The sequence below is a fragment of the Lithobates pipiens genome, unplaced genomic scaffold, assembly GCF_037356315.1.
Source record: "Lithobates pipiens isolate NorthernLeopardFrog02 unplaced genomic scaffold, aLitPip1_a1.2 Scaffold_28, whole genome shotgun sequence".
Taxonomy (NCBI): Eukaryota; Metazoa; Chordata; class Amphibia; order Anura; family Ranidae; genus Lithobates; species Lithobates pipiens.
The window spans coordinates 21800624-21827809 of record NW_027507789.1 but is presented as its reverse complement, the minus strand read 5'-3'; the positions used below and the strand labels follow the sequence as shown (position 1 = coordinate 21827809).

General features: G+C 41.3%; 1 protein-coding gene across 1 annotated transcript in view; it reads left to right on the top strand.

Moving 5' to 3' along the window:
- The first annotated feature begins 260 nt into the window (after positions 1–260).
- The window catches only part of CA10 (carbonic anhydrase 10), a 292905-nt gene continuing 265979 nt past the window's right edge, over positions 261–27186 (top strand). Inside the window, exon 1 of the mRNA XM_077458900.1 lies at positions 261–513. Coding sequence (XP_077315026.1) covers positions 453–513 — 61 coding nt within the window. The 5' untranslated portion in view covers positions 261–452. The remainder of the gene's footprint in view (positions 514–27186) is intronic.

Genomic DNA, 27186 nt, shown 5'->3' with positions numbered 1-27186 from the left:
GGATGTCCATGACAGTCTTGGGAGATACATTGAAGGGATAAAACTAAAACAGCTTAATGCCCATCGCTGGGGGAGCGACTGCACGGATAATGATCTTGCTGGCCAACTCTTAATTTAGCTCTATTTTACTGCAAGAAGATTTGGCTGTGGAGATAATCTGTTTTTTTTTTTCTTTTTTTTTTTTTTATATATTGTGATTTGGATTTTTTTAATTGTTTTCTGATTTATTATTCTTTTTTTTTTTTTTTTTTTTTTTTTGCTGCTGATGGAGAGAACAGGATCAAGTTGAGGTCCTTGTGTTGGATTTTTCTTCTTCTTTTTTTTTTTTTTTTTTTGTTCGGACATGAGTAAACATATTTGGAAAATACACTCAGGCAGAGAGGGACCTTGCCATTGGGAAGTGTTCTATTGATTGTTCCGTTGAGTGATGCAGTTGGTATGAAAATCGTAGAATGGAAATTGTTTGGGAGGTGGTGTTTTTCCTACAAGCCAATTTCATCGTTTGCATGTCAGGTATGGTATATAAAAAAAAAAAAAAAAAAAAAAAAATGTAAAATTGTATTTGCATTTATTGTAGAATGGGATTTTATTTATTTTATTTTTTTATTTTAAGTATACATGTACTGCATGGTAATACTTTGCACTGTGCTGTTTTTTTTATTTTTTTGTTTTTTTTTTGTCAGCCAAGGCACTTACAGTAAGAAATAAAATATTAAGCTTAATAATTTTTCCCAGGTGCACCGATCACTTGGTCAGCTAGCATAGGGTGACATAATGGTGTGCTGTTGGCATACCTCTTATTTTTCTCATGCATGTAATTCTAATATATAATGAGATATATATGACACGTACATATAAAATGTGGCTTAAATCCCAAAGCGAACTTTTATTGAAATGCATTTTTTTATTTTTTTTAAGCATTTAATTTTTTATTTTTTATTTTTTTTGGTTAGCTGAAAAAAAAAAAAGCTTTGAGTATAAAAAAAAAAAAAAAAAAAATATGATTTATGTGTTTAAAGCAAACCTTTCAATTTGTCGTTTAATTCTTCTTAAATGGCTCGAGAGTTGTGTAAGTTTTTCAGTGCAAGGGCTGAGGATGTTATATGGGGATGATAAGTCTATAAGCGGTAGTAGAGATATTTTTTTTATTTTTTTTTTATTTTTTTTCTAGTGTGATTGTCATATCATTGCAAAAAAAAGGGACGTGTTGCAAAATAGGTGTTGTCAAAAATAATGAATACTGTGATCGGTGGTTACATTTTTTTCTATTATAAAACACAGCTAGCTGGGATCCTATCCTAATAATGGGATTTCAGCTTGAATGTTAAATTTTCCCAGTGTCTAGCATTATAGGCATAGACAATGGGAGTCTGGTTGTAGCTCATACCTACAAACCCAAACCCCCCCCCCCCCAACTCCACCCCCCCCCCCTCCCAAAAAAAAAAAAAAAAATAGCCCTACGGTCACACTACAACTCCCACAATGCCAGTGGCATGACGCTGAAATGCGATTGGATATGGCAAGTACTAAATAGCTGGATTGGTTCCAAAAGAGGGGATGTACGGTATTAGAGCATTTAGTTACGTTCAATGGTGGCCAAAGGGGATAGTGCTTGAAAGGAATTGTACTGGGTCTACAAAGGAGAGAGCTCTTAGGCTGCGTGGAATGAAAGAGTGTTGTGAAAAAAAATAAAAATTAAAAAAATGTGCACATTTTTTATTCTTTTTTGTAATTTGTGCTGCTGTTTTTTGAGTAATCAGCTGTGGAAAATCAATGTTTTTTTTGGTGTTTTAACCTCTGGCTCAATCGTGGAGAGCTGTATAGAGATAGGAGACGCTAACACTGCTACTTGTCTGCAGGTTGTTATTCAATAGCTGCACCCAGAGGGAATTGTAATGTAAAAGTAAGTTGCTTTGACGTATTAGCCAACTTGTTGAAGAAGCTAACTTGTTCTAAGAAACAGATTTACTTGAATGCAGGACGGTGGTATCAAACACATCACCTCTGGCGTGCCTTCAGTGGGGAGCCATTGCCGGGGGGGGGGGGGGGGCGTGAGGTCAGTGGCCCTTTCCAAGAAGGTTGTGTCTTGATGAGCAAGTAAACGTTGATCCGCTGGCGATATGGCGAAAATACGAATCATGCGATGCAGGTCACATGGTGCATTACCAGCCATCTGTTGCTTGTATGAAAGTGGTGGTAAACCTCAGAAATGAAATATGAACAAAGCATATCCCTCTACAGTGTGTGCTTGTCTCAATCCAGCGCACTAACTGTCATTTCTGTCTGCTGCTTCCTTCCTCTGCTATCAGCATGAATCTCTAAAGACAAATGTTCCTGACATAGAGAGAAGGATGGATTTAGAAAAGAGAAGCCAGTAGGTAAACAGGTACAACTTATATAGTGACAGATTTTCTGACGCTGAGATAAAAATGGTGGCAGGGGAGGGATCTCCAGCAGATTGACAGCCTCAGCTCTGTTCCTGTGAGCTGTGTGAAGGGGGGGTGTGTGTCTTCCCTCCAATCAGCTCTGCCGAGTGTAATTTCAGATCTCCGCCCCCTTTTTCTGAGCTTTCGGAGAACTTTAAAATATAACACCAGATGCAATGAATTTAGAAAAGAGAAGCCTGTAGGTAAACAGGTACAACTTATATAGTGACAGATTTCCTGACGCCGAAAGAAAAATGGTGGCAGGGGAGGGACCTCCAGCAGATTGAAAGCCTCAGCTCTGTTCCTGTGAGCTGTGTGAAGGGGGGTGTCTCTTTCCGCCAATCAGCTCTCCAGTGGATAATTTAAAATCTACGCCCCCTTTTTTCTGAGCTTTCAGAGAACTTTAAAATATAACACCAGATGCAATGGATTTAGAAAAGAGACGCCTGTAGGTAAACAGGTACAACTTATATATAGTGACAGCTTTCCTGACACAGAAAAATGGTGATGGGGAGGGACCTTCAGCAGATTGACAGCCTCAGCTCTGTTCTTGTGTAAAGTGTGGGGGGTGGGGGGGGTGTCTCTTTCCTCCAATCAGATCTGAAGAGTGTAATTTCAGATCTCCGCCCCCTTTTTCTGAGCTTTCGGACAACTTTAAAATGCAGCGCTATATGCAATGGAAATAGAAAAGACAATGCAGTAGGTAAACAGGTACAACTTATATAGTGACAGCTTTCCTGACACAGAAAAATGGTGATGGGGAGGGACCTCCAGCAGATTGACAGCCTCAGCTCTGTTCCTGTGTAAAGTGTGGGGGGTGTCTCTTTCCTCCAATCAGATCTGAAGGGTGTAATTTCAGATCTCCGCCCCCTTTTTCTGAGCTTTCGGACAACTTTAAAATGCAGCGCCAGATGCAATGGAAATAGAAAAGACAAGCCAGTAGGTAAACAGGTACAACTTATATAGGAAGGTTTGTTTAATCGCTGTGTGTCACCTGACGCCAATCACTCCATTGGGTACATGGAAGGGTTTGCAACCACTTTAAGGCAAGTAGGTCTATCGGTAAAGGTTTGACCCCAGGTCTTAGAACACAATGCTATATATCAGTGATGGTGAACCTTGGCACCCCAGATGTTTTGGAACTACATTTCCCATGATGCTCAACTACACTGCAGAGTGCATGGGCATCATGGGAAATGTAGTTCCAAAACATCTGGGGTGCCAAGGGTCGCCATCACTGCTATATATTCACTGGGTATATGTAAAGGTTTACTACCACTTTAAAGTGAATCTTTCCATAACTTTACAAGTCTGCAAATAAATTCAGGAGATGTCAAAGGATACTGAATATGTGTGATATAAAAATAAAAAAAACTCGATATTTTGGCATTTAAAATCAGTCTTGAGCTCCAGTCAAGTGGCTTTGCCTAGGGTGAGATGATGTCATCACTCTGCTACAGGCAGGAGGAAGCATTTCCTCAGTCTCCTCTCCACCAGTGATCAGACCATAGCATTGTGACTTTGTAGGCAGTCACAAGGTGAGAGCCTGATCTGTCTGGCCTGTGTGATCACAACCAAGGACTGCAAAAATAAACAGGGTGTCCATGATTGTGCCAGCTCTGAGTAGACATGTCGGTCCAGGAGGTAGATGCTGACCTCGAATGATGCATCAGAAAAGATGGTCCTTCTGTAGATAAAAGCAGATGGAGGCATTGTCAGGGGGAGTACTGTCATCTCTGAGAGAAGTATAGACATACCTGGAAGTGTTACACTCGGACATTACTGAGCATGCTGTTACCCCCCCACCACTTTTTTTTCCCACTTACCAGGCGACCCATCGATACCCAACCGCCTGAAGCAGCCATTCCCAAACAAGGTTCCACGGAACCCTGGGGTTCCTCTAGAGCAGTGATGGCAACCCTTAGCACCCCAGATGTTTTGGAACTACATTTCCCATGATGCTCATGCACTCTGCAATGTAGTTGAGCCTCACGGGAACTGAAGTTCCAAAACATCTGGGGGTGCCAAGGTTCACCATCACTGCTCTAGAGGTTGCTAGGGGTTCCTTGAGCCGTGGCTGATGATCCACCTATTTGATGATGCCTACAGAGTTTAAGGTTCAGCATCACTTAGCGAAGCCAGCAGCATGGCACCAAACATCTTTTTAGCTGTCTTTAAGGGTGGCATTCTGAGCACCACTTTAAGGAGGACATTCTTCCTATTGACCACCAATATAAGGGGCATTGTTCCTATTGAGCCCAGACGAGTTGGTTTTAGTAAGGGTTCCTCGAGACATGAGAATTATTTTTGGAGTTCCTCCAGGGTTAAAAGGTTGAGAAAGCCTGGCCTAGAGGATCCAGTATTGTCCTGCTGAGCTCCCCTGGTTCTCTGTCACTTCTTAGCCCAACGCCACCCATATTGATCATCAAGAGGCCCGCTGGCACTTCCTGGTCCACCGGCACGCCTCCCGATGATGCGGCGGTGGCCTGCCCACCCTCCACCTTTGTGAATGAAGCTCTTTGCTTACTGACCAATAGGCAAAGGTAGGACAGTGCTCGTCATTTGCCTAGGCAAACAAAAAGAAAATAGCCAAGGGGAGGAGGGGTAGATTAGATGGAAGTCCTTCTTAACCACTTTCAGACCGGACCAATTTGCTGGTCAAAGACCAGACCACTTTTTGCGATTCGGCACTGCGTCGCTTTAACTGACAAATGCGCGGTCGTGCGGCGTGGCTCCCAAACAAAATTGATGTCCTTTTTTTTCCACAAATAGAGCTTTCTTTTGGTGGTATTTGATCACCCCTGCGGTTTTTATTTTTTGCGCTATAAACAAAAATAGAGCGACAATTCTGAAAAAAACGCATTCTTTTTTACTTTTTGTTATAATAAATATCCCCGAAAAATATATAAAAAAATATTTTTCCCCTCAGTTTAGGCCGATACGTATTCTTCTACATATTTTTGGTAAAAGAAATCGCAATAAGCGATTATTGATTGGTTTGCGCAAAAGTTATAGCGTTTACAAAATAGAGATAGTTTTATAGCACTTTTATTAATAATTTTTTATTATTTTTTTTTTTACTAGTAATGGCGGCGATCAGCGATTTTTATTGTGACTGCGACATTTTGTGACCCATCGGACATTTTTGACACATTTTTGGGACCATTGTCATTTATACAGTAATCACTGCTATATAAATGCAGTGATTCCTGTGTAAATGACACTGGCAGTGAAGGGGTTAACCAGTGGGTGGCAGTGTAGGGGTTAAGTGTTCCTAGGGGTGTGTTACTAACTGTGGGGGGGTTGGGCTTTCATTTAGTGAACACTGATCTCTGCTCCAATCACATAGAGCAGAGATCAGCATCACTAGTTGCTAGGCAGAATGGAGAAATGCTGTTTACAACGGCATTTCTTCATTTGGCTGCTCCGTGAGACGATCGCGACCGGACTCACGGGGGTCCCGACCAGCGTGGGAGCACACCGCCGGCAGTGCGCTCCCGATGGCAGGGCGGAAAATTTAAAGGGACGTACATGTACGCCCATTTGCCTGCCCGTGCCATTCTGTCGACGTACATCGTCGTGCGCTGGTCGGGAAGTGGTTAAAGGTGAAGATCCATTCTAACATGAAAAAATATATCTAATGTTAAGTCCACTTTGAGTGAACCCTGGACCCCCCACAACCCAATGCCTATCTAGTCCATGAGTGCATAGGTGACCCCAAACATGCAGTCAAGACAAGTGCAAGTCCTCCACCCACAGGGGGGCAGAAAATGATGGGTCAACAGGCAAGCATAAATTATGTTGGTGACAGCCTTATAGATATGTCATGCCAACATGATGGTAAAGCTCCTGCGTTGTAAACCTCAGACATGAAAACTGAATAAAACATATCCCTCTAAAGTGTGTACTTGTCTCAATTAAGAGCGCTGTCATTTCTGTCTGCTGCTTCGTTCCTCTGCTACCAGCATGAATCACTTCTGACAAGTTTTCCTGACACTAAAAGAAAAAAAGGTGTCAGGGAGGGGATCTCCAGCACACAGCTTGTGATTGACAGCTTCAGCTCTGTTCCTGTGTGCTGTGTGCTGTGCGAAGAGGGTTGTGTCACTTCCCTCCAATCAGCTCTCAGAGCTCTCCTCACTGAGCTCTGCAGTGTGCCACTTCAGCTTGACGCCCCCCCTTTTTTCTGACTGCTCAGACAAGCGGTATAAAAGCTAGGCTTTTGAACAGATGTAGAGAAGAGAAGACTGCAGATAAACAGATACAACTTATTTCTTTCATTGGTTTCATCTCTGTGTATCATCTGAGGCCAGTCAATTCACTGGGTATATGGAAGGTTTTACAACCACTTTCACCTTTGTGGACTTATGAAAAGTACATACTTGGGCACCTTTGTCATGATCACATAGTACACCGATAAGGCTTTGCACCACATAATCATTATAATATGTTCTTCTTCTTCTATTGGCCTATTCTTTTGACCTCTAGACATCAAGAATATAAGGAAAATCCACATTTAGGATAAGAGTACATGGGGAAGAGGGACGTTTTTTCTACTGAGGGAACAAACTGCTAAAGGGTCCAGAGGACTATTTTATTGTGTGTATGGGTTCACTAAGCACAACAAATATCCAGTCTCCACCGAATGGACCAGTTTGCCTTGAATGTTGATCACTGGGTTAAAAATTGTGTTAATGTGCCTAATTTTTACTACAAGATGTATTTGAAAGGCTGAATTTTTGGGTTTTTTTTGGTGGTAAAAAGTTGGCCTACTCCAGACTTACTTAACTAGGGTTTCTTCATCCTACAATTAAGCCTCGGTGGGTGGGGTGGCCTTTTGGCGGAGACTTGAAGGCTGAAGCCAATTTTGATCCCTATGCAATATGGCTGGTCAGGGGATCAATGTCTTTTTCACTTGATGTAGGGTTCCTCCAGAGGTTGCAAGGGGTTCCTTGAGCAATGAGCGTTTTCTGCCAGTCAATCAGCTAAGAAACCACTGGCAACAATAATTATTATTATTAATATACAGGATTTATATAGCGCCAACAGTTTGTGCAGCACTTTACAACACAAGGCCAGACAGTACAGTTACAATACAATTCAATACAGGAGGAATCCGAGGGCCCTGCTTCTTAGATCTTTTAAGCTGTCTATAAAAAGGTATTTTTCCCAAGGACCACACATAGTCCCACCGACTATGACGCCAATGGACCTTGAGCTGTAGATATAGTAATTACAAGTAGGGGTTCCCTGGGACCTGAAAACTATTTCCAGCCTATTACCATACCACTGATACCAGTCCTGAAAAGAATCTTTGTGGACCTAATATAGTAACAGCTACTGATTAAACTGACCCTCACTGCCTCACACACTGCTTCCTGCCTGTCCCTATATAAACTGACAAAACAGAGGCTACTGGAACAATAACTGGAATAGCACTTTTGTGGACCTGATTGTAACAGCTAATGACTAAACTGAGTGTCCCTGCAGCACACACCGTCCTGTCCCTTTCTCTAAACTGACAAAAGACACTCAGGCTGCTGCAACAATCAGTAGCACAGCAACACTATATCCTGAACTACACCTAACACCTATACCAGTCCTGAAAATAACTTTTCTGCCCATGATATAAAGCTTGAGAAGGCTGGCCTACATTTAGCTTGAGGGCCCCCTGCCTTATAGTGCCATATCTCAGAAGATGGAGAATAATTTCGGGGTCTTATCACTAAGTTGGCCTATGACTTATTTTGTATATATATATATATATATATATATATATATATATATATATACTGTATATATAAGAGCTGTAGTTGTGGCTGTTGTAGGCTAAACCCACTCTGAACATTATTTCCAAAGGAGCCCCAGATTCCTATGTCTGCTGCACAACTAGAGCTTGCAAATTACTTTATGGAAGGGGTCCTTCTAAAAACACATGGAGCTCCACTCAAAGCACCTGCTTACACCCCCCCTGGTGGCTCTAGCCTCTCACTCGCTGACAGGTGTTGGCATCTGGAAAGCTAGTCCCAGCTTACTAGGAGATAACTGATGACAAGGGTAGGACATTGCACACCATAAACAGCTCAGCCCATGAGTAAAGAAGCGGCTTCAGCCTTTCTCCTCCCAGGCCATGCCCTCCCACTGACGCATTTCGCTCTCCCACAGGGCTTAGTTGTAGAGATTAAGCCCTGTGGGAGGGAAAAACGCATCAGAGGGGTGTGGCCAAGGAGGAGACAAAAAATTGCGTTTTTACTCATAGACTGGGTTTTGTACAATGAAGGCCTCTTGATCCTGCGCAAAGAGAGCCTTGACTGATGGGGGCATGGCTAGGTGCATGTCAAGGGGAACAATTGGTTGGGACATGTGGGATGGGATGGGCCTGAGCTCAGGAAATCATGTGCCCCAGGAAATTCTGGGTCTTTCGGAAGAGTCGTTGGAAGAGCTGCCCGCCCTCCCGGCCCCTTTTTCCGATGTTATGGTATGTCACATGGTATGGTATGTTATGGTATGTCACAGCTTGCTGCGGTTTTCTTGACCTTGCCAGCAGTTAAAGTCGATGTAATGATGGAAAATTGGAAGTAGGCTGTCTGTCCAGCACTTATGGTAAGGACAGGCCCCACTTCACTCTTTTGGTTTAGTGCTCATAGTACGACTGTGACTGGCACTGGTTAAATATGTTTACCTGTTATTTGTCGGAATTGAACCACTTAAGCCCCGGACCATTTTGCTGGCTTAAGACCAGACCACTTTTTGCGATTCGGCACTGCGTTGCTTTAACTGACAATTGCACGGTCGTGCGACGTGGCTCCCAAACAAAATTGACGTCCTTTTTTTCCCACAAATAGAGATTTCTTTTGGTGGTATTTTATCCCCCCTGCGGTTTTTATTTTTTGCGCTATAAACAAAAATAGAGCGGCAATTTTGAAAAAAAACTCATTATTTTTTACTTTTTGTTATAATAAATATCCCCCAAAAATATATATAATTTTTTTTTTCCCTCAGTTTAGGCCGATACATATTCTTCTACATATTTTTGATAAAAAAAATCGCAATAAGCGATTATTGATTGGTTTGCGCAAAAGTTATAGCATTTACAAAATAGGGGATCATTTTTGGCATTTTTATTAACAATTTTTTTTTTACTAGTAATGGCGGCGATCAGTGATTTTTATTGTGACTGCGACATTATGGCAGACACATCGGACGTTTTTGACACATTTTTGGGACCATTGTCATTTATACAGCAATCAGTGCTATACAAATGCAGTGATTCCTGTGTAAATGACACTGGCAGTGAAGGGGTTAACCAGTGGGTGGCAGTGTAGGGGTTAAGTGTTCCTAGGGGCGTGTTACTAACTGTTGGGGGCTGGGTTTTCTTTTAGTGAACACTGATCTCTGCTCCAATCACATGGAGCAGAGATCAGCGTCACTTGTTGCTAGGCAGAACTGGGAGATGCTGTTTACAACGGCATCTCTTAGTTCAGCCGCCCCGTGAGACGATCGTGGGTATGCCCACGGCGATCGAGTCCGCTGAACCTGCGCCCGGACTCACAGGGGTCCCGACTGGCATGCGAGTGCGCCGCCGGCGGCACGCTCGCGATGGCAGGGCAGCAAATTTAAAGGGACGTACAGGTACGCCCATTTGCCTGCCCGTGCCATTCTGCCGACGTACATCGCATGCGCCGGTCAGGAAGTGCTTAATAAAGCTGTGGCTTTGCCTTTTCCAACCTAATGGTTGTACGTGTCTTATTTAATGGAGTAAGGGGCAAGGGTGGTGGGTGATTTGATCCCTTTGTGTTACGTTAATTGGGACCTAAGCCCATTTGCACCTCAACAGTCATGTGCAGTGTCCTATTCTTGTCATCAGATACATTTTAGTTATACTATATGCGCCTTCCTCCTTTTATGGGACAGAACATGGGAACCACATTCGTGGAAAAAATCAATGCCAGAAAAATATGTGGATCTTAGCAACCAATCACATCCCAATATTTGTCTTTTAATGCAGCTTGGAAAAGCTCATTCTCTGGCTGCTTTAGGGAATACATCTCTTTTCTTTAAATCCATAGTCTCCACCATCCATGACTATGTTTTGGAGACAAAGCTTCACACTGCCTGTCTTGTTCCACCTACGTGGCCTAATATCCGGTTTTGCTCTTTGCTCTTGTTCTGATTAAAATAGAACCAATAATGCATTTTTTTTTAATAATAAAATTCAAAATATTAATATTTTTCTGCTGTTGCTTTATCTTTAGAAACACATATATTGTTATTATTTTACAACATAACATAGAAATATGAAGATAAAGCCACTTAGAGGTGTAGAAAGGTGCAATCACAGTGAACGAGTCAATCAATTGAGATTATCATATGAATAAAGGCGGTAAAAATGTAATTATGACAAAGGTAAAAAAAAAGTGGAATGGTGTAAAGAATATGGAGAGAATTCTCCGACCGTGTGTACAAGGGCTAAGAGAGTCAAAAGTGGAGAAATGGAGCCAAACATACCACAAAACTTTATATTTCTTAAGAGTATGATTATCCAATGCTAGCATTTCTTCCATGCGCTTGATGTCATTCCCTGTGGAGACCCACAGGCATAAGGAGGGTGTAGCATCCCTAAAGTATTCTGAATCTGAAGGCAAATCCAAAAGCATTTATCTTTATTTGTTTCATTATGTCACATCAGTTTTTTTTTTAGGTGCACTCCAAACATAAATCAAGGCCATGAAACGCTTGATTTGCCATAGTTTCACAAGAAAAAATTATCTGTCCATAGAAACGAAGAACTGTCTTCCATAAATTCTCCTGGGAAAAGCCTGATCCGATTGGTTGCTATAACAATACACATTATATTTCTTTAGATACCCTATAAAATGCTTTGTATTTCCTCAAAAGAATTGAGAACATGATTACTGATTTTATCTAAAGCACTGTGCATAAAACTATGTAAGCCAGAAATTCTTCAAGAAATGGCAAAGTAGAAGAAGCTTTGTTTGACCCATTACTGAAATTTAGCCCTGTGAGGAATAAGTCTATATAGGAAAAAGGTACAAATTTGACTGCTAGGCTTCTTCTCAATGGGGAGGTGTAAAGGTCGGAAATCAGTGAACAACTTTGGCGGTGGAGCTGGCTTTTATGTTGATAAGATCCAGTTGATATGTAAAGCCAGCCATAGATGGTTCGAATCTCGTCTGGTTCAGATGGAACTGGCCGAGATTTGAACCATGTATGGGCAGGCTGAATGATCAATCATCCTGGATAAAACCAGCCTGGCAGATTTTACATGCCATTATTGCTAGTGGTTGTTACAGCCGCTAGCAATAATCACCATGTTCTCCCAGTAGGGGTGGCTTCCCCTGCTCCTTGCCAGGAGGACACAATGGCACCACAGGAGGGATTCCCATCAACATGGTCTGTGTTGATGGGGGAATTGAGCGATTTTCTTTCCTGCAATTGTTCCGTCTGTTGCTGGCCTAAAGGTAACCTACACATGGTCGGCTGAGAGATGCTGGAAGGAGCTAGTTTTTCTTTATAACTGGAAAGAGACCCTAGGGGAAACTGAGAACATATTGGATGTACTATAATAAACAGTTAACCTGGGAATACCATGGAAACATCTAGGAAGATGTCTATGGCCAGATGTACTTCTATGGCCAGGTAAAGCAAAGCTCAGAGTGTCCAACATGAACATCCCATTTCAAAACCATAGGCATTAATATGGAGTTGTTCCCATCTTCCCACTTTACAGATATAACAGCCTCTACACTTCTGGGAAGGCTTTCCACAAGTTTCTGGAGTGTGTCTGGGGAAATTTGTGCCAGTTAATTAAAAATAACATTTTTGGGGTCATGTTCTGATGATGGACGAAGATCTGCCTCACAATTGAGATTCTAAATCATCCCAAAGGTGTTCAGTAGGGTTGAGGTCAGGGCTCTGTGAAGGCCACTTGAGTTTCTACACACCAGACTCGTCAAATTAAATGTTTGTGGAGTTGGTTTTGTGCACAGTCATGCTGGAACAGAAACTGGCCTTCCCCAAACTGTTGGCACAAAATTGAAAGATCACCATTGTCTAAAATGTCCTTGTTTGCTGTAGCATTAATAGTACCCTTCACTGGAACCGCCTGTACTAAGCCCTTGTACACACAGTCGGAGATTCCGACAACCAAATCCGTCGGATTTTGTCTGACTGATTTTGTACGAAACTGTTGCATACACACGGTCGGACGAAGTTGTCGGAAAATCCGACGTGATTACGTTATTTCGTTACGACGGGACTACGTTCACGCTAGTAGCCAATAGCTTTGGTGTAGGAATTTGATCTGAGCATGCGTGCCACTTTGTCTGATCGGAAATTCTCTACACATGATCGGAGTATGTCCGATCGGAGCATGTTGTCGGAAAATTTTACCAACAAGTTGGTCCGTCGGATACTCAGATGAAAACAGTCCGATGTAGACCACACACAGTCGGAATATTCGACAAAACGGTCCGATCGGACACATTCCATCGGAATCTCCGACCGTGTGTACAAGGGCTTAGAAGGGTGTCCAGGTACAGTTGGTCATCTTTTATATTTTACTGAAAGCCCAGCATTTTCCAAATTACTTTACAAGGCTGGTCATATACTTTTGACTATATGGGTAAGTATGTTGGTCAGGTGTCCACAAACTGTTGGCCAAATATATGGTATGTGTACCAAAAACGAATAAGACTACATGGCAAGCTTTTTATCATTAGCGTATAACTCTCAGATTGGCAGTGTACTTATTTACATTGCTAAATACCTTTTCCTCTCGCTAATGGCATTCATTGTTTTATTTTATTTTTACTGCTGTTGTGCTTTTTATCTTACGCTTCTATTTGGCATTCTATAGTACACTTATCTTAATGAACGGCCACTCTGCAGAATATGCACACATTACCATTAATGGGCCTTGGTAATTAGTTACCATGTTTTCATTTGTTGGCTCACATTTGATTAATGTACTGTACAGCGCTCATTCCCCCCACCTCTGTTAGCTTACCATTTATTTTGTTCTTATAAGCACATTAATATCTTTCAGATATCCCACCCCCGAATGTATATTTGCAGGAACTTGTTTCTATTGCCTACATCTTTGTTAATGAATTCATTTATTTTATCGTTCTTGCTTCCCTGGGCTTTCCCATTTCCCATTTTTCCCAATATGCAGAACATGGCTGACCATGTTTGGTATCTCAAGGCTTCATTTTGGTTTGAGGCGGGCACAGGAAATATGTGGACACCCCTGCAAATGATTAAGTTTAGGTACTTTTAGTGACGGCTACTGTCAACATTTTTGACAATTGTGCGCGTCCAACCTTGTGGCAATAGTTTGAGGAAGGGCCCTTTCTGTTCTGACCAGGGGCGGACTGACAACTCATGGGGCCCCCGGGCAATAAGAGAAGATTATGGGGCCCCCGGGCAATAGGAGATTATGGGGCCCCCAGGCAATAGATTATGGGGCCACACAGTATACACCATGGGTCTTTAAACTATGGCCCTCCAGTTGTTCAGGAACTACAATTCCCATCATGCCTAGTCATGTCTGTGAATGTCAGAGTTTTACAATGCCTCATGGGATGTGTAGTTTCACAACAGCTGGGGGGCCGTAGTTTGAGGATCCCTGGTATACACACACAGACACAATATACACACACATTATACACACACAGAATACACATACACACACTGAAAAGGTAATAGAGAGGCTGGGCAGCTATAATCTTGGGATTTTTAAAAAAACACAGATTTTTACATACTGTCCCTGGTTTTATTGAAGCTGGCAACCCTTATGGGGCCCCTTAGTGGCCCAAGGGCCCAAATGGTCAGTCCGCCCCAGTTCCGACATGAATGTGCCACCATATACAAATTTTTTTCAAAAAGAACCAAAAACACTGCGCTATTCAAATGTGTAGACAATATACAAGCAGCGGCTAACACAACATCTAGGTGTACAAATGTGACATAATAAATTTTGTGAAAAACAGTGTAGCGCTTATTTGTTTTTACCACATTACAATGTGACCAATGTAATCAGTACATATATTAAACTGTGCAAACAAATAAAGAAACATTTAAACACTCTTTGCTGTATATGAAAAGCTAGAATGTCCAAACAAATATATGAAAAAATATATCCAAAAATGGAAAAAACAACGTGAAAACAAGTGAAGAGTTCTCCGAATTTTCCAAATTTTCTGTGTGTGATACGATGAAGTGAAAACAGTCCTACACCTTCTCCAAGGAATAATCACACAATCACCGCGTGAACCCTCCACCACATAAAATGGGGGCTTACCAGATTTAATGGATCCTACTCAAAATTATATTTGGAGGATCATATATGCTTGTAGATATACATAGGCTTTTTTTGGGGGGTTGTCCTTTTCTGGAAGACTTTCAAGTGTGGCTATTTCCTCTACAGTATGTCTCCATCCACATAAATCATCATAGGCAATGGGATAGATATAAAAGAAGAAAGCAGGGACCACAATAGTGTAACTCCGTTTTTCGTTTCAAGTAATTTAATAAAAAATTATCAAACTCACGTGTACAAAGAACATAAGCGCTTTTTCAATAAAATCTCAGGCTGCAGTGAAGTCCCGACGCGTTTCGTCTTAAGCAGACACCATCTGGGGTACAACTTCAAGGCAGCCCTCCAGTTTATATAGCCAGACCCCCAATCAGGCCTAGATTTCATCCATCAGTGTCACCACACATCACTTCCGGTATCTAACATGGCCGCCGGCGTGCGTTCCACGCCTCTTTTTAATAATGTGAAGGGTCTAGTCAAATAACTGGTACATCCCATACTCTTATATATATTGGACGAATCGCTTCCGTGTATCTCAACAACGAAAGCGAACGTCCTAACGTACGCCAACAACGTCCAAATGGAATGCAGGCATAAACACTGAAATGTTCAGCCGATCTTTTAACCTCAGCGGAAGTAAAATAAACGTGACCCCGGCGTATCTCACGAACGGAAGTGGTCAGCCTGGAACGCACCAACTTTATCCAATGGAGTGCGGACGTATGTCAACATCCCGGCGCCATAACGTCACTTCCGTGTCCCCGTACTCAAAAAATAAATAGACGTGTAAAAAAACGCCATCTCTAGGGTGATATACAGATCGGTGCAAGAACGAATCTCCTATATATATTAAATAGGGAAAATATAGAGTATATACTCTGAGCTGAGGGATGTATCTAGTAAAAAGAATTGGTAAAAAATAGGTAAAAAATATATAAATGAAAAACATTAAACATTCGGACGCTGCATCCAATAGGAACACAGTGCCTATAATCGCATATTAGCTTGTCTAGCCATATTTTGCAGGAAAAGTAAATTAAGAAGGCAAATTTCGAAAAAATGTTTTTTCCAGTAATTGTTATAATCTACCTAAAGGTATTAACTGAAAAATGAATAGAAAAATAAATAAATATGACCGAATCCAATCGGATAGGCGATTATTACATCGTGACACTCTTATATAAACGATGGCCTACGCAAAAAAGGGATTTTTAATCTAATTTTAAAATTTAAAAAAGTTAAAAATATAAAAACCTATAAATATCAAATATAGTCATAAGTTTTGAGATATATGTATATATGCTCAAGAATGGCGCTCTATTGATATTATGGCCCAATCAAAAAGAGACCGAAAGTAATATGTGCCGACATATTAGGTGGACCAAACCCAAGTCGCCTTTAACCATCTACGAGTACGCACAAAGTACATTTTCCCCACATATTTCTACCGTATATACCAAAAAAGGAGGAGAAGAGGAGAGTGAAGTAAAAATAAGATAAAGATATAGATGAAAGAGATGGACAAACCTCAACCATCATTGATGAATGCATCCATATTACACACCAAGTCCATACCAAACGGGGAGTGGGACCCAACGCCATGCATCAACCGTCGTCGATGAATGCATTGATGTCCCACTCCACGTTTAGACCAAACGGGGAGTAGGACCTGATAGTGTATATCCAATACGTCTCTAATTTGGATATGCCCCTGGTCATGGCACCCCCCCTCCAGGGTGGCGTATACTTATAAATAATCAAAAACTCTGTTCCTGTAGGATCACTGTTATGACATTGCTTATAGTGTCTAGGAACAGTGTGTTTTGAATCTTTACTCTTGATAAGAGATATATGTTCGCCTACCCTGATTGCAAATGTCCTGATTGTCCTTCCTACATATTGCTTGCCGCATGGGAAGGTGATTAGATATACCACATACTTGGTATCACAAGTGCAAAAAGGCTTAATAATGTGTGTCTTATTAGTAGTTGTAGAAGTAAATTCAGTGGCCTTACGTCTCCCCAAGGGATTATATCTACATACACTGCACTTTTTACAGGGGTAGAAACCCGTCATGTTGTGGAAAAAGGATGGACGATTGGGTGGGTCTAGGATATTGGGGGCTATACTATTCTGTAGGGATGGAACTCCCCTGAAAAGTATCTTAGCTTGTTCGGGTAGCTTGGGGCCCAACACAGAATCATTTTTTAGTATACTCCAATGTTTGTTTATAATAGACTTGATCTGTCTATGCTGTGATGAAAACGTTGTTAACATAGACCATCTATAAGTATCATCAGGTACATTTTGTGTTTTCTCAACAATGAGGTCCTCTCTATTAGTTTCCGCAACTTTACATATTTCCCTATCCAAGATTGCTCTATCATACCCCTTATCTTCAAATTTCTGTCTAAGATTTTTGGCTTGTATTCTGAATGTATCTAGATCTGTACAGTTCCTCCGAAGACGTAGGAACTGGCTTTGTGGAACCGAATTGAGCCATGCTCTGTGGTGGCAGCTATCTAGGGGAATGAAGCTGTTCCGATCTGTTTCTTTGAAATGTGTTTTAAACACAAATTTATTGTTTACTATTTCAATTTCTAGATCCAAAAAGTTGATCTTAGAGGTACTCATCTCTAGTGATAATGAAATACCCCTATCATTGTGGTTCAAAATATCAAAAAATTCTCTTAGCGATTCAGGTGTGCCATTCCATAGGAGGAGGATGTCGTCTATATATCTTGCCCATAAAACCAACGAAGGGCTATGGTGGGCATAGACGACATCCTCCTCCCACTTTGCCATAAATAAATTGGCAAGACTGGGGGCAAATTTGGCCCCCATTGCAACACCTCTCTGCTGTGAGTAGTAATTCCCATTAAACCAAAAATAGTTATGCTCGATTGCAAACTCGAGCAGTTCAATGAGGTAGTCACGTTGAAATGACGCTAGAGAATCTTCTTGATCCAAAAAATAACGGACAGCTTCTATACCCCTTCTATGTGGAATACAAGTGTATAAAGAAGCCACATCTGCTGTGGCGATAATACATTCATCCTGGGGAGTTATATTTTCCAATCTCCTAATTGTCGCTCCTGTATCCTTAAGATACGAAGGAGTTTTTTTCACTAAAGGTTGCAGGTAGAAATCTATATACCGACCTATACGTCTACGGAGGAACTGTACAGATCTAGATACATTCAGAATACAAGCCAAAAATCTTAGACAGAAATTTGAAGATAAGGGGTATGATAAAGCAATCTTTAATAGGGAAATATGTAAAGTTGCGGAAACTAATAGAGAGGACCTCATTGTTGAGAAAACACAAAATGTACCTGATGATACTTATAGATGGTCTATGTTAACAGCGTTTTCATCACAGCATAGACAGATCAAGTCTATTATAAACAAACATTGGAGTATACTAAAAAATGATTCTGTGTTGGGCCCCAAGCTACCCGAACAAGCTAAGATACTTTTCAGGGGAGTTCCATCCCTACAGAATAGTATAGCCCCCAATATCCTAGACCCACCCAATCGTCCATCCTTTTTCCACAACATGACGGGTTTCTACCCCTGTAAAAAGTGCAGTGTATGTAGATATAATCCCTTGGGGAGACGTAAGGCCACTGAATTTACTTCTACAACTACTAATAAGACACACATTATTAAGCCTTTTTGCACTTGTAAAACCAAGTATGTGGTATATCTAATCACCTGCCCATGCGGCAAGCAATATGTAGGAAGGACAATCAGGACATTTGCAATCAGGGTAGGCGAACATATATCTCTTATCAAGAGTAAAGATTCAAAACACACTGTTCCTAGACACTATAAGCAATGTCATAACAGTGATCCTACAGGAACAGAGTTTTTGATTATTGATAAGTATACGCCACCCTGGAGGGGGGGTGCCATGACCAGGGGCGTATCCAAATTAGAGACGTATTGGATATACACTATCAGGTCCTACTCCCCGTTTGGTCTAAACGTGGAGTGGGACATCAATGCATTCATCGACGACGGTTGATGCATGGCGTTGGGTCCCACTCCCCGTTTGGTATGGACTTGGTGTGTAATATGGATGCATTCATCAATGATGGTTGAGGTTTGTCCATCTCTTTCATCTATATCTTTATCTTATTTTTATTTCACTCTCCTCTTCTCCTCCTTTTTTGGTATATACGGTAGAAATATGTGGGGAAAATGTACTTTGTGCGTACTCGTAGATGGTTAAAGGCGACTTGGGTTTGGTCCACCTAATATGTCGGCACATATTACTTTCGGTCTCTTTTTGATTGGGCCATAATATCAATAGAGCGCCATTCTTGAGCATATATACATATATCTCAAAACTTATGACTATATTTGATATTTATAGGTTTTTATATTTTTAACTTTTTTCAATTTTAAAATTAGATTAAAAATCCCTTTTTTGCGTAGGCCATCGTTTATATAAGAGTGTCACGATGTAATAATCGCCTATCCGATTGGATTCGGTCATATTTATTTATTTTTCTATTCATTTTTCAGTTAATACCTTTAGGTAGATTATAACAATTACTGGAAAAAACATTTTTTCGAAATTTGCCTTCTTAATTTACTTTTCCTGCAAAATATGGCTAGACAAGCTAATATGCGATTATAGGCACTGTGTTCCTATTGGATGCAGCGTCCGAATGTTTAATGTTTTTCATTTATATATTTTTTACCTATTTTTTACCAATTCTTTTTACTAGATACATCCCTCAGCTCAGAGTATATACTCTATATTTTCCCTATTTAATATATATAGGAGATTCGTTCTTGCACCGATCTGTATATCACCCTAGAGATGGCGTTTTTTTACACGTCTATTTATTTTTTGAGTACGGGGACACGGAAGTGACGTTATGGCGCCGGGATGTTGACATACGTCCGCACTCCATTGGATAAAGTTGGTGCGTTCCAGGCTGACCACTTCCGTTCGTGAGATACGCGGGGGTCACGTTTATTTTACTTCCGCTGAGGTTAAAAGATCGGCTGAACATTTCAGTGTTTATGCCTGCGTTCCATTTGGACGTTGTTGGCGTACGTTAGGATGTTCGCTTTCGTTGTTGAGATACACGGAAGCGATTCGTCCAATATATATAAGAGTATGGGATGTACCAGTTATTTGACTAGACCCTTCACATTATTAAAAAGAGGCGTGGAACGCACGCCGGCGGCCATGTTAGATACCGGAAGTGATGTGTGGTGACACTGATGGATGAAATCTAGGCCTGATTGGGGGTCTGGCTATATAAACTGGAGGGCTGCCTTGAAGTTGTACCCCAGATGATGTCTGCTTAAGACGAAACGCGTCGGGACTTCACTGCAGCCTGAGATTTTATTGAAAAAGCGCTTATGTTCTTTGTACACGTGAGTTTGATAATTTTTTATTAAATTACTTGAAACGAAAAACGGAGTTACACTATTGTGGTCCCTGCTTTCTTCTTTTATATCTATCCCATTGCCTATGATGATTTATGTGGATGGAGACATACTGTAGAGGAAATAGCCACACTTGAAAGTCTTCCAGAAAAGGACAACCCCCCAAAAAAAGCCTATGTATATCTACAAGCATATATGATCCTCCAAATATAATTTTGAGTAGGATCCATTAAATCTGGTAAGCCCCCATTTTATGTGGTGGAGGGTTCACGCGGTGATTGTGTGATTATTCCTTGGAGAAGGTGTAGGACTGTTTTCACTTCATCGTATCATACACAGAAAATTTGGAAAATTCTGAGAACTCTTCACTTGTTTTCACGTTGTTTTTTCCATTTTTGGATATATTTTTTCATATATTTGTTTGGACATTCTAGCTTTTCATATACAGCAAAGAGTGTTTAAATGTTTCTTTATTTGTTTGCACAGTTTAATATATGTATTGATTACATTGGTCACAATGTGGTAAAAACAAATAAGCGCTACACTGTTTTTCACAAAATTTATTATGCCACCATATACAAAGCCAGCTCCAAAAAAAAATAATTTCACCAGTCTGAATTGGAGGAACTCAAGTGGCCTTCACAGAGCCCTGACCTCAACCCTACTGAACATCTTTAGGATGAATGACAATGTAGATGCGGATTGGCTCCCCTTTTTTCAGGACTTTGAAAGTTTTGATCTGTTGGTGATAACTGCAGTCTATGTCCTAATATAATATCAGTGTTGTGTAGTATCTATTTTGCTTGCAGTGGCAATAAAGCTTTACTAAAGCGATAAAGAGGGTGAAGCTCTGATCCCCTGAAACACCAATGAAGTGATCATTGCTCTCCAACCTGGTAGAGTTTCCAAGTCTTTCTACCTCCATAACCTTCACCAGGATAGGAAATCAGGGAAAATCTCCCCAGGACACAGTCAGGACTCTCTCCATTTTTTTTATTTTATTTTTTTGAGATACAGTTTCTTTTGCTACCTTTATTTTCAACTTGCTGAGTAATCATTCCTTGTGTTTCTCATTGGAAACTTAATTTTGCAATGGTGGAACAAGTATGTTGCTTTTACATAATCTACTACATGGAAACACATTGATATTCCAGAGGCCCCGCATTAAACACAAATAAAGTAAAAACAAATACGCCTTTCAAATGAATTATTCTCCCCCTTTTGTAAAGTAGATTACTTTATTATGCAGTTGTTTCTGTAGTAATCTGGAGTCATGGTCATATTATGCATTTGCGACGGAGGTGAGAGTGCTGTGCCTCTCGAACAATAGCTGTTGATGTAATCACACCAGCATCTTGTATTGCTGGTTCCTCCATCTCCTTATCATGGAAGACAGTGGTGATAGCATCTTTATATAAAGAGCAACCATGGCCAGACAAAATCACTCAGTGAACAACTAATGATATCAGTAAAATCTGAAAACTTGCTTAAATTACCAAGCGTGTTTCATTTATCTTTAACTTGAGTGTGTATAATCCATTGCAGCCAAATTTAGCCTGTTTGCTATTGTGCTTCTGAATTTACCTGCTGTCTACTGTAACTAAGTTTTATATTTTGCAACCTCCCTATCCAGAAACACTTGTACAGCATTTTCACAGTTGCAGGTTCCAAGTTGTTCATGGTAAAAATTAGACCCAGTGTGATTCCTGGGTGAATATCAAGTTTACCTGTCAACAAAAATTTCAAACTGACAATACTGCCAAAATGAGGACAGTTTGTTGTACCTTCATGTACGTATGTGAATTGTCAATTCATTTTCAGCCAATACATACTTCAGTCTTTGGTACACAACATAGGCCTTCACCTCCGACCCAATTCTAAGCCCTTGTACACACGGTCTGAGATTCCGACGGAATGTTTCCTATCGGAGCGTTTTGTCGGATATTCCGACTGTGTGTGGTCTGCATCGAACTATCCGTCGGACCAAATTTTCCAACTTGCCGGAAATATTTTGTGACAAAATGCTCCGATCGGACATACTCCGATCATGTGTAGAGAATTCCGATCGGACAAAGTGCCATGCATGCTCAGATCAAATTCCTACATCAAAGCTATTGGCTACTAGCCTGAACGTAGTCCCATCGTAACGAAATTACGTCATCACGTTCTGTCCGACCGTGTGTATGCAACAGTTTCGGACAAGATCCGTCGGACAAAATCTGACGGATTTGGTTATCAGATAAGACAAGTTTACTGAGCAGCATTTAATGCTGAGAGCTTCTGTTGGTGACTAGGGATTTCATCATGGACTGTAAACCTGTGATGTTAAACAGTCAGTCCATCCAAAAACAACGTAGGTATAAGTATCTATATCTTGGATAATCCAACAGTGAGATCTTCCTAACATTATTCCCAGCATTGTTCCTGTCCAGTTGGAAGCTTTTGATGCCATCCGGTTGTATTCTTCATAAATTAAAAGAAAATCAATCAGAAATGGTGGGAATCCTTTATAATTGGCACCACAGGAACCTGGAACTCAGAGATCTCACCAATAGCCCCCAAGAGATATAAGAAACTGTCATACAGTTTAGCTCTTCAAAATCTACCAAGCATATAAATATCAGTTTAAGGTGGACTGAGACTTTAAAGCAGCCCTGTCAGGTTAAAAAACAATCCCGATGAAAAACTTTACAGTAGTAGAGGTTTTGTAATCACCTTCCCAACAGACCATGTCTCCAACCTTCTGTTCTAGAATTGTAGCCTCCATAACACTCATACGATGTTCAACACTGCTGGGGAGGTTAGATGCCTTTGTCCCCACCATGAATTGTGGTTCAATCCTCTGACCCCTACGTCATTACATATTCAGCAGTTATGTGGAAGTTGAAGAATGGAACCATGGTGCACAGTGGTGGACAAAGGTACCTGATGCCCCCAGAAGTATTAAATGTCAAAGGGCCTTATGGAGGCTGCAGTTGCTGGAGCAAAGGAGAAATAAGAGACAAGGGCCATCGAAGCAGTGAATAAAAAAAGCTATTCAATTGCACGGACCTTGTGCGTGGATTTTTCAAAGTATGACTTTAAGGATTAACATTTATGATGCAAAAAAACGTTTAAAGCAGAAGACACATGGGAGTTGGTTTACTGAAACTGGTGCAGCTCAAACCAAACCAATCAGCTTCCAGGTTTTTTTTTTTGTTTTGTTTTTTGTCAAAGCTTAACCACTTTAATACCGGGCACTTAAACACCTTCCTGCCCAGACCAATTTTGAGCTTTCAGCGCTGTCGCACTTTGAATGACAATTCATACTACACTGTACCCAAATTAAATTTTTATAATTTTTTTCCCATAAATAGAGCTTTCTTTTGGTGGTATTTGATCACCTCTACGGTTTTTATTTTTTGCTAAACAAATAAAAAAATACCAACAATTTAGAAAAAAAAATGTTTTTTTTTTTGTTTCAGTTTCAAAACTTTGTAAATAAGTACGTTTTCTCCTTCACTGATGGGCACTGATAAGGCGGGACTGATGGGCAACAATGATGTGGCACCAATGAAGTGGCACTGATGAGGTGGCATTGATAGACACTGATATGTGACACTGATAGGCGGCACTGATGGGTGGCACGGATGGGCACTGATAGGTGGCACAAATTGGCACTGATAGCCGGCACGGATTGGCATGGATAGGCGGCACAGATGGGCATGGATGGGCAGCACAGATGGGCATGGATAGGTGGCAAAGATGGGCATGGATAGGCGGCACAGATGGGCATGGATAGGCGGCACAGATGGGCATGGATGGGCACTGATAGGTGGCACGGATGGGCACTGATAGGCGGCACAGGTGGGCACTGATAGGCAGCACAGGTGGGCACTGATAGGTGGCATTGTATTATGTTGTACTGTACTAATGGATTCCAATCAGTGCCAAATAATAATGCATGCCAATCAGTGATGCCCATTGTGGGCACTGATTGGCATCCATTATGGGCACTGATTGGCATCCATTGTGGGCACTGACTGGCATCCCTGGTGGTCTAGGGAGGATTACCTTGTCCTGGGCATCCCTGGTGGTCTGGTGGCATCCCTGGTGGTCCAGTGTGGGCATCCTCGGGGGGGCTGCGCTGATAATCGATCAGCACAGACCCCCCCTTTCAGAGGAGCAGCCGATCGGCTCTCCTCTACTCGCGTCTGAAAGACGCGAGTGAGGAAAAGCCGATCACCGGCTTTTCCTATTTACACTGTGATCAGCCGTGATTGGACACGGCTGTTCACGTGGTAAAGAGTCTCCGTCGGAGACTCTTTACCGAGATCATAGTTGCAGGGTGTCAGACTGACACCCCACAACAACGATCGCCGCGATGCGCCCCCCCCCCCCCCCCCCGGGGGCGTGCAGCCGCTCAAAATCCTGATCATGTCATATGACGTCCGATCGGGATTATGAAACCACTTTGCCACCGTCAATTGCCTATAGGGCGGGCGGCAAGTGGTTCATTGAACAAGCTGAAGTTAAAAACCAATAGGCTGCCATGCAGAACTGCACCGGATTTTGCACTCTCCAGTTTTAGTAAATCAACCCCTTAGGGTCTAATTATAACAAATTTACTGTGAAAATTACTAAGCATTCGGGCAGCTGTCGAAAATATTCTCCATAATGTGTCTAAGCCCTTGTACACGCGGTCGGATATTCTGATGGACAATGTCCAATAGGACCATGTTGTCGGATAATCCGACAGTGTTTGGGCTCCATCGGACTGTTTCCATTGAAGTATCCGACGGACCAAGTTTTCCAACTTGTCTATAAAATTTTCTGACAACGTGCTCCGATCGGACTTTGTCCGATCATGTATAGAGAACTCCGATCGGACAAAGTGCCACGCATGCTCAGTTCAAATTCCTACACCAAAGCTATTGGCTACTAGCCTGAACATAGTCCCACCTTAACGAAATAACGTCATCACGTTAAGTATGACGGATTTGGTTGTCGAAATGTCCGACCGTGTGTACAAGGGCTAATACGTGTATTCCTTTGATCATAAGCTCCATCTTGAGGCCATAATGCCTTATTATCCTGATAGGAATACGTGTATTCCTTTGATCATCAGCTCCATCTTGAGGCCATAATGCCTTATTTTCCTGATAGGAATACATGTATTCCTTTGATCATCAGCTCCATCTTGAGGCCATAATGCCTTATTTTCCTGATAGCGGTATGTCAGGAAAACATTACATCAAGGCCACTAGTTGGAGCTGCGATCATAAGAAATACACATATGAGACACTATACAGGTTATTTGTTATGGCTGTGGGAATGCTAAGGTTTTTTTTTTCTTATTTTAAGTAGACCCCATAGTGTAGGGTGTAGGCTTTTGTCATTCGTTCAGTGCAGAGCGCACATTTTTCCAGCAGAGGCCCAGTTAGGAATGAATGCTCCAGACTGTCTACTGGAAACAATCCACTCCACATCTTCATGTAGTAAAGCAAGACACAAAAATGAGCCAAATATGTTTTTTTTTTTAGTGACGATTTTTTATGCTAACTCGCCTTTCTTCCTCTCAGCATGTGTTAATGCAGGTTCATTACTAGCTTATCACGATTTTGATTGTCAGACTCCTGAGTCTCCTACACTAAAATCAAGTCAATTATGTTATATTTCTTTCATACAAATATCGTTTTTTTTTATTATCAGTGCGGCTGTAACATAATTGAGGCGGTTTGGAGTAGGGAATAATTTCAAAGTTATTTAAAAAAAATAAAAATTTAACTTTTACTAAAATCAGTCTCTATTGTATCTAATTTAAGGTGATTGTAGACGTATTAGAGCACTTGCAACATAAACATTTGGCCACATAATTTTGGCCATCTAGTAAGTGTGAAGGTCAGGTGTCCACAAACTTTTGGCCATGTAGTGTAATTAAAAGTTACACAATTTCTAATTGACTTTAGTGTTTGCCAGATAATGATTTTGCAGTCCACTGACTCCCTTTCTTGTCGCCTTGAAGTTGAATGAATAAATAAAATATAGAAACAATTGAGTACTGTCCTTGATACTTTTTTTATTTGCCCTAACATACAATTTTTCAGAACAAGCTTTCGGGGTATGTCCCCCTTCTTCAAGATCTGGGCAGCTCAGGCCTTCGAAAGAAGGGAACATACCTCGAAAGCTTGTCCTGAAAAATTGTATGTTAGTGCAAATAACAAAAGTACCACAGACAATACTCAATTGTTTCTATATTTTATTTATGAATTCCTCAACTTCAGGCAACAAGAAAGGGAGTCAGTTAACTTGATTAGAAATGGCGTAACATTTAAGTACACTACATGGCCAAAAGTTTGTGGACACCTGACCTTCACACTTACTAGATGGTCAAAATTATGTGGACATCCCTCCCCTGCAAGGACAACTGTATGCTTCCAACCTTGCGCCAACAGTTTGAGTGAGGACCATTTCTGTTTCAAAATTACTGCAGAAAGCACTTATTTACATGAGAATTTAGTCTTTAAATGGTATGTTTTAGTTTCACTTATGCCACGTACACACGACCGGACTTTTTGACAGCAAAGTCCGAGTCCGTCGGACAATTCGAGCTTATGTGGGCTCAATCGGACCTTTGCTTGCCAAAAATACTTTAGAAATAGAACATGTTTTAAATTTTTCCACCGGAACTCCGCCGGGCCGAGAAATCCGTTCGTGTGTATGCTAGTCCGACGGACAAAAACGTACGCTAGGGCAGCTATCGGCTACTGGATATGAACTTCCTTATTCTAGTCCAGTCATACGTCATCACGTTCGAATCCATCGGACTTTGGTGTGATTGTGTGTGGCCAAGTCCGTTCATTCGGAAAGTCAGTCGGAACTCCGCCGAAAGTCCGTTGGAAAGACCGTCGGACCTAGTCCCTTGAAAAGTCCGGTCGTGTGTATGCGGCATTAGTTCTATTGGTCAAGGTTGGACCAATTTAGGTATGTATGTGGCACACCTGTGGGATCCCATTGGAAGCTGGAAATCAC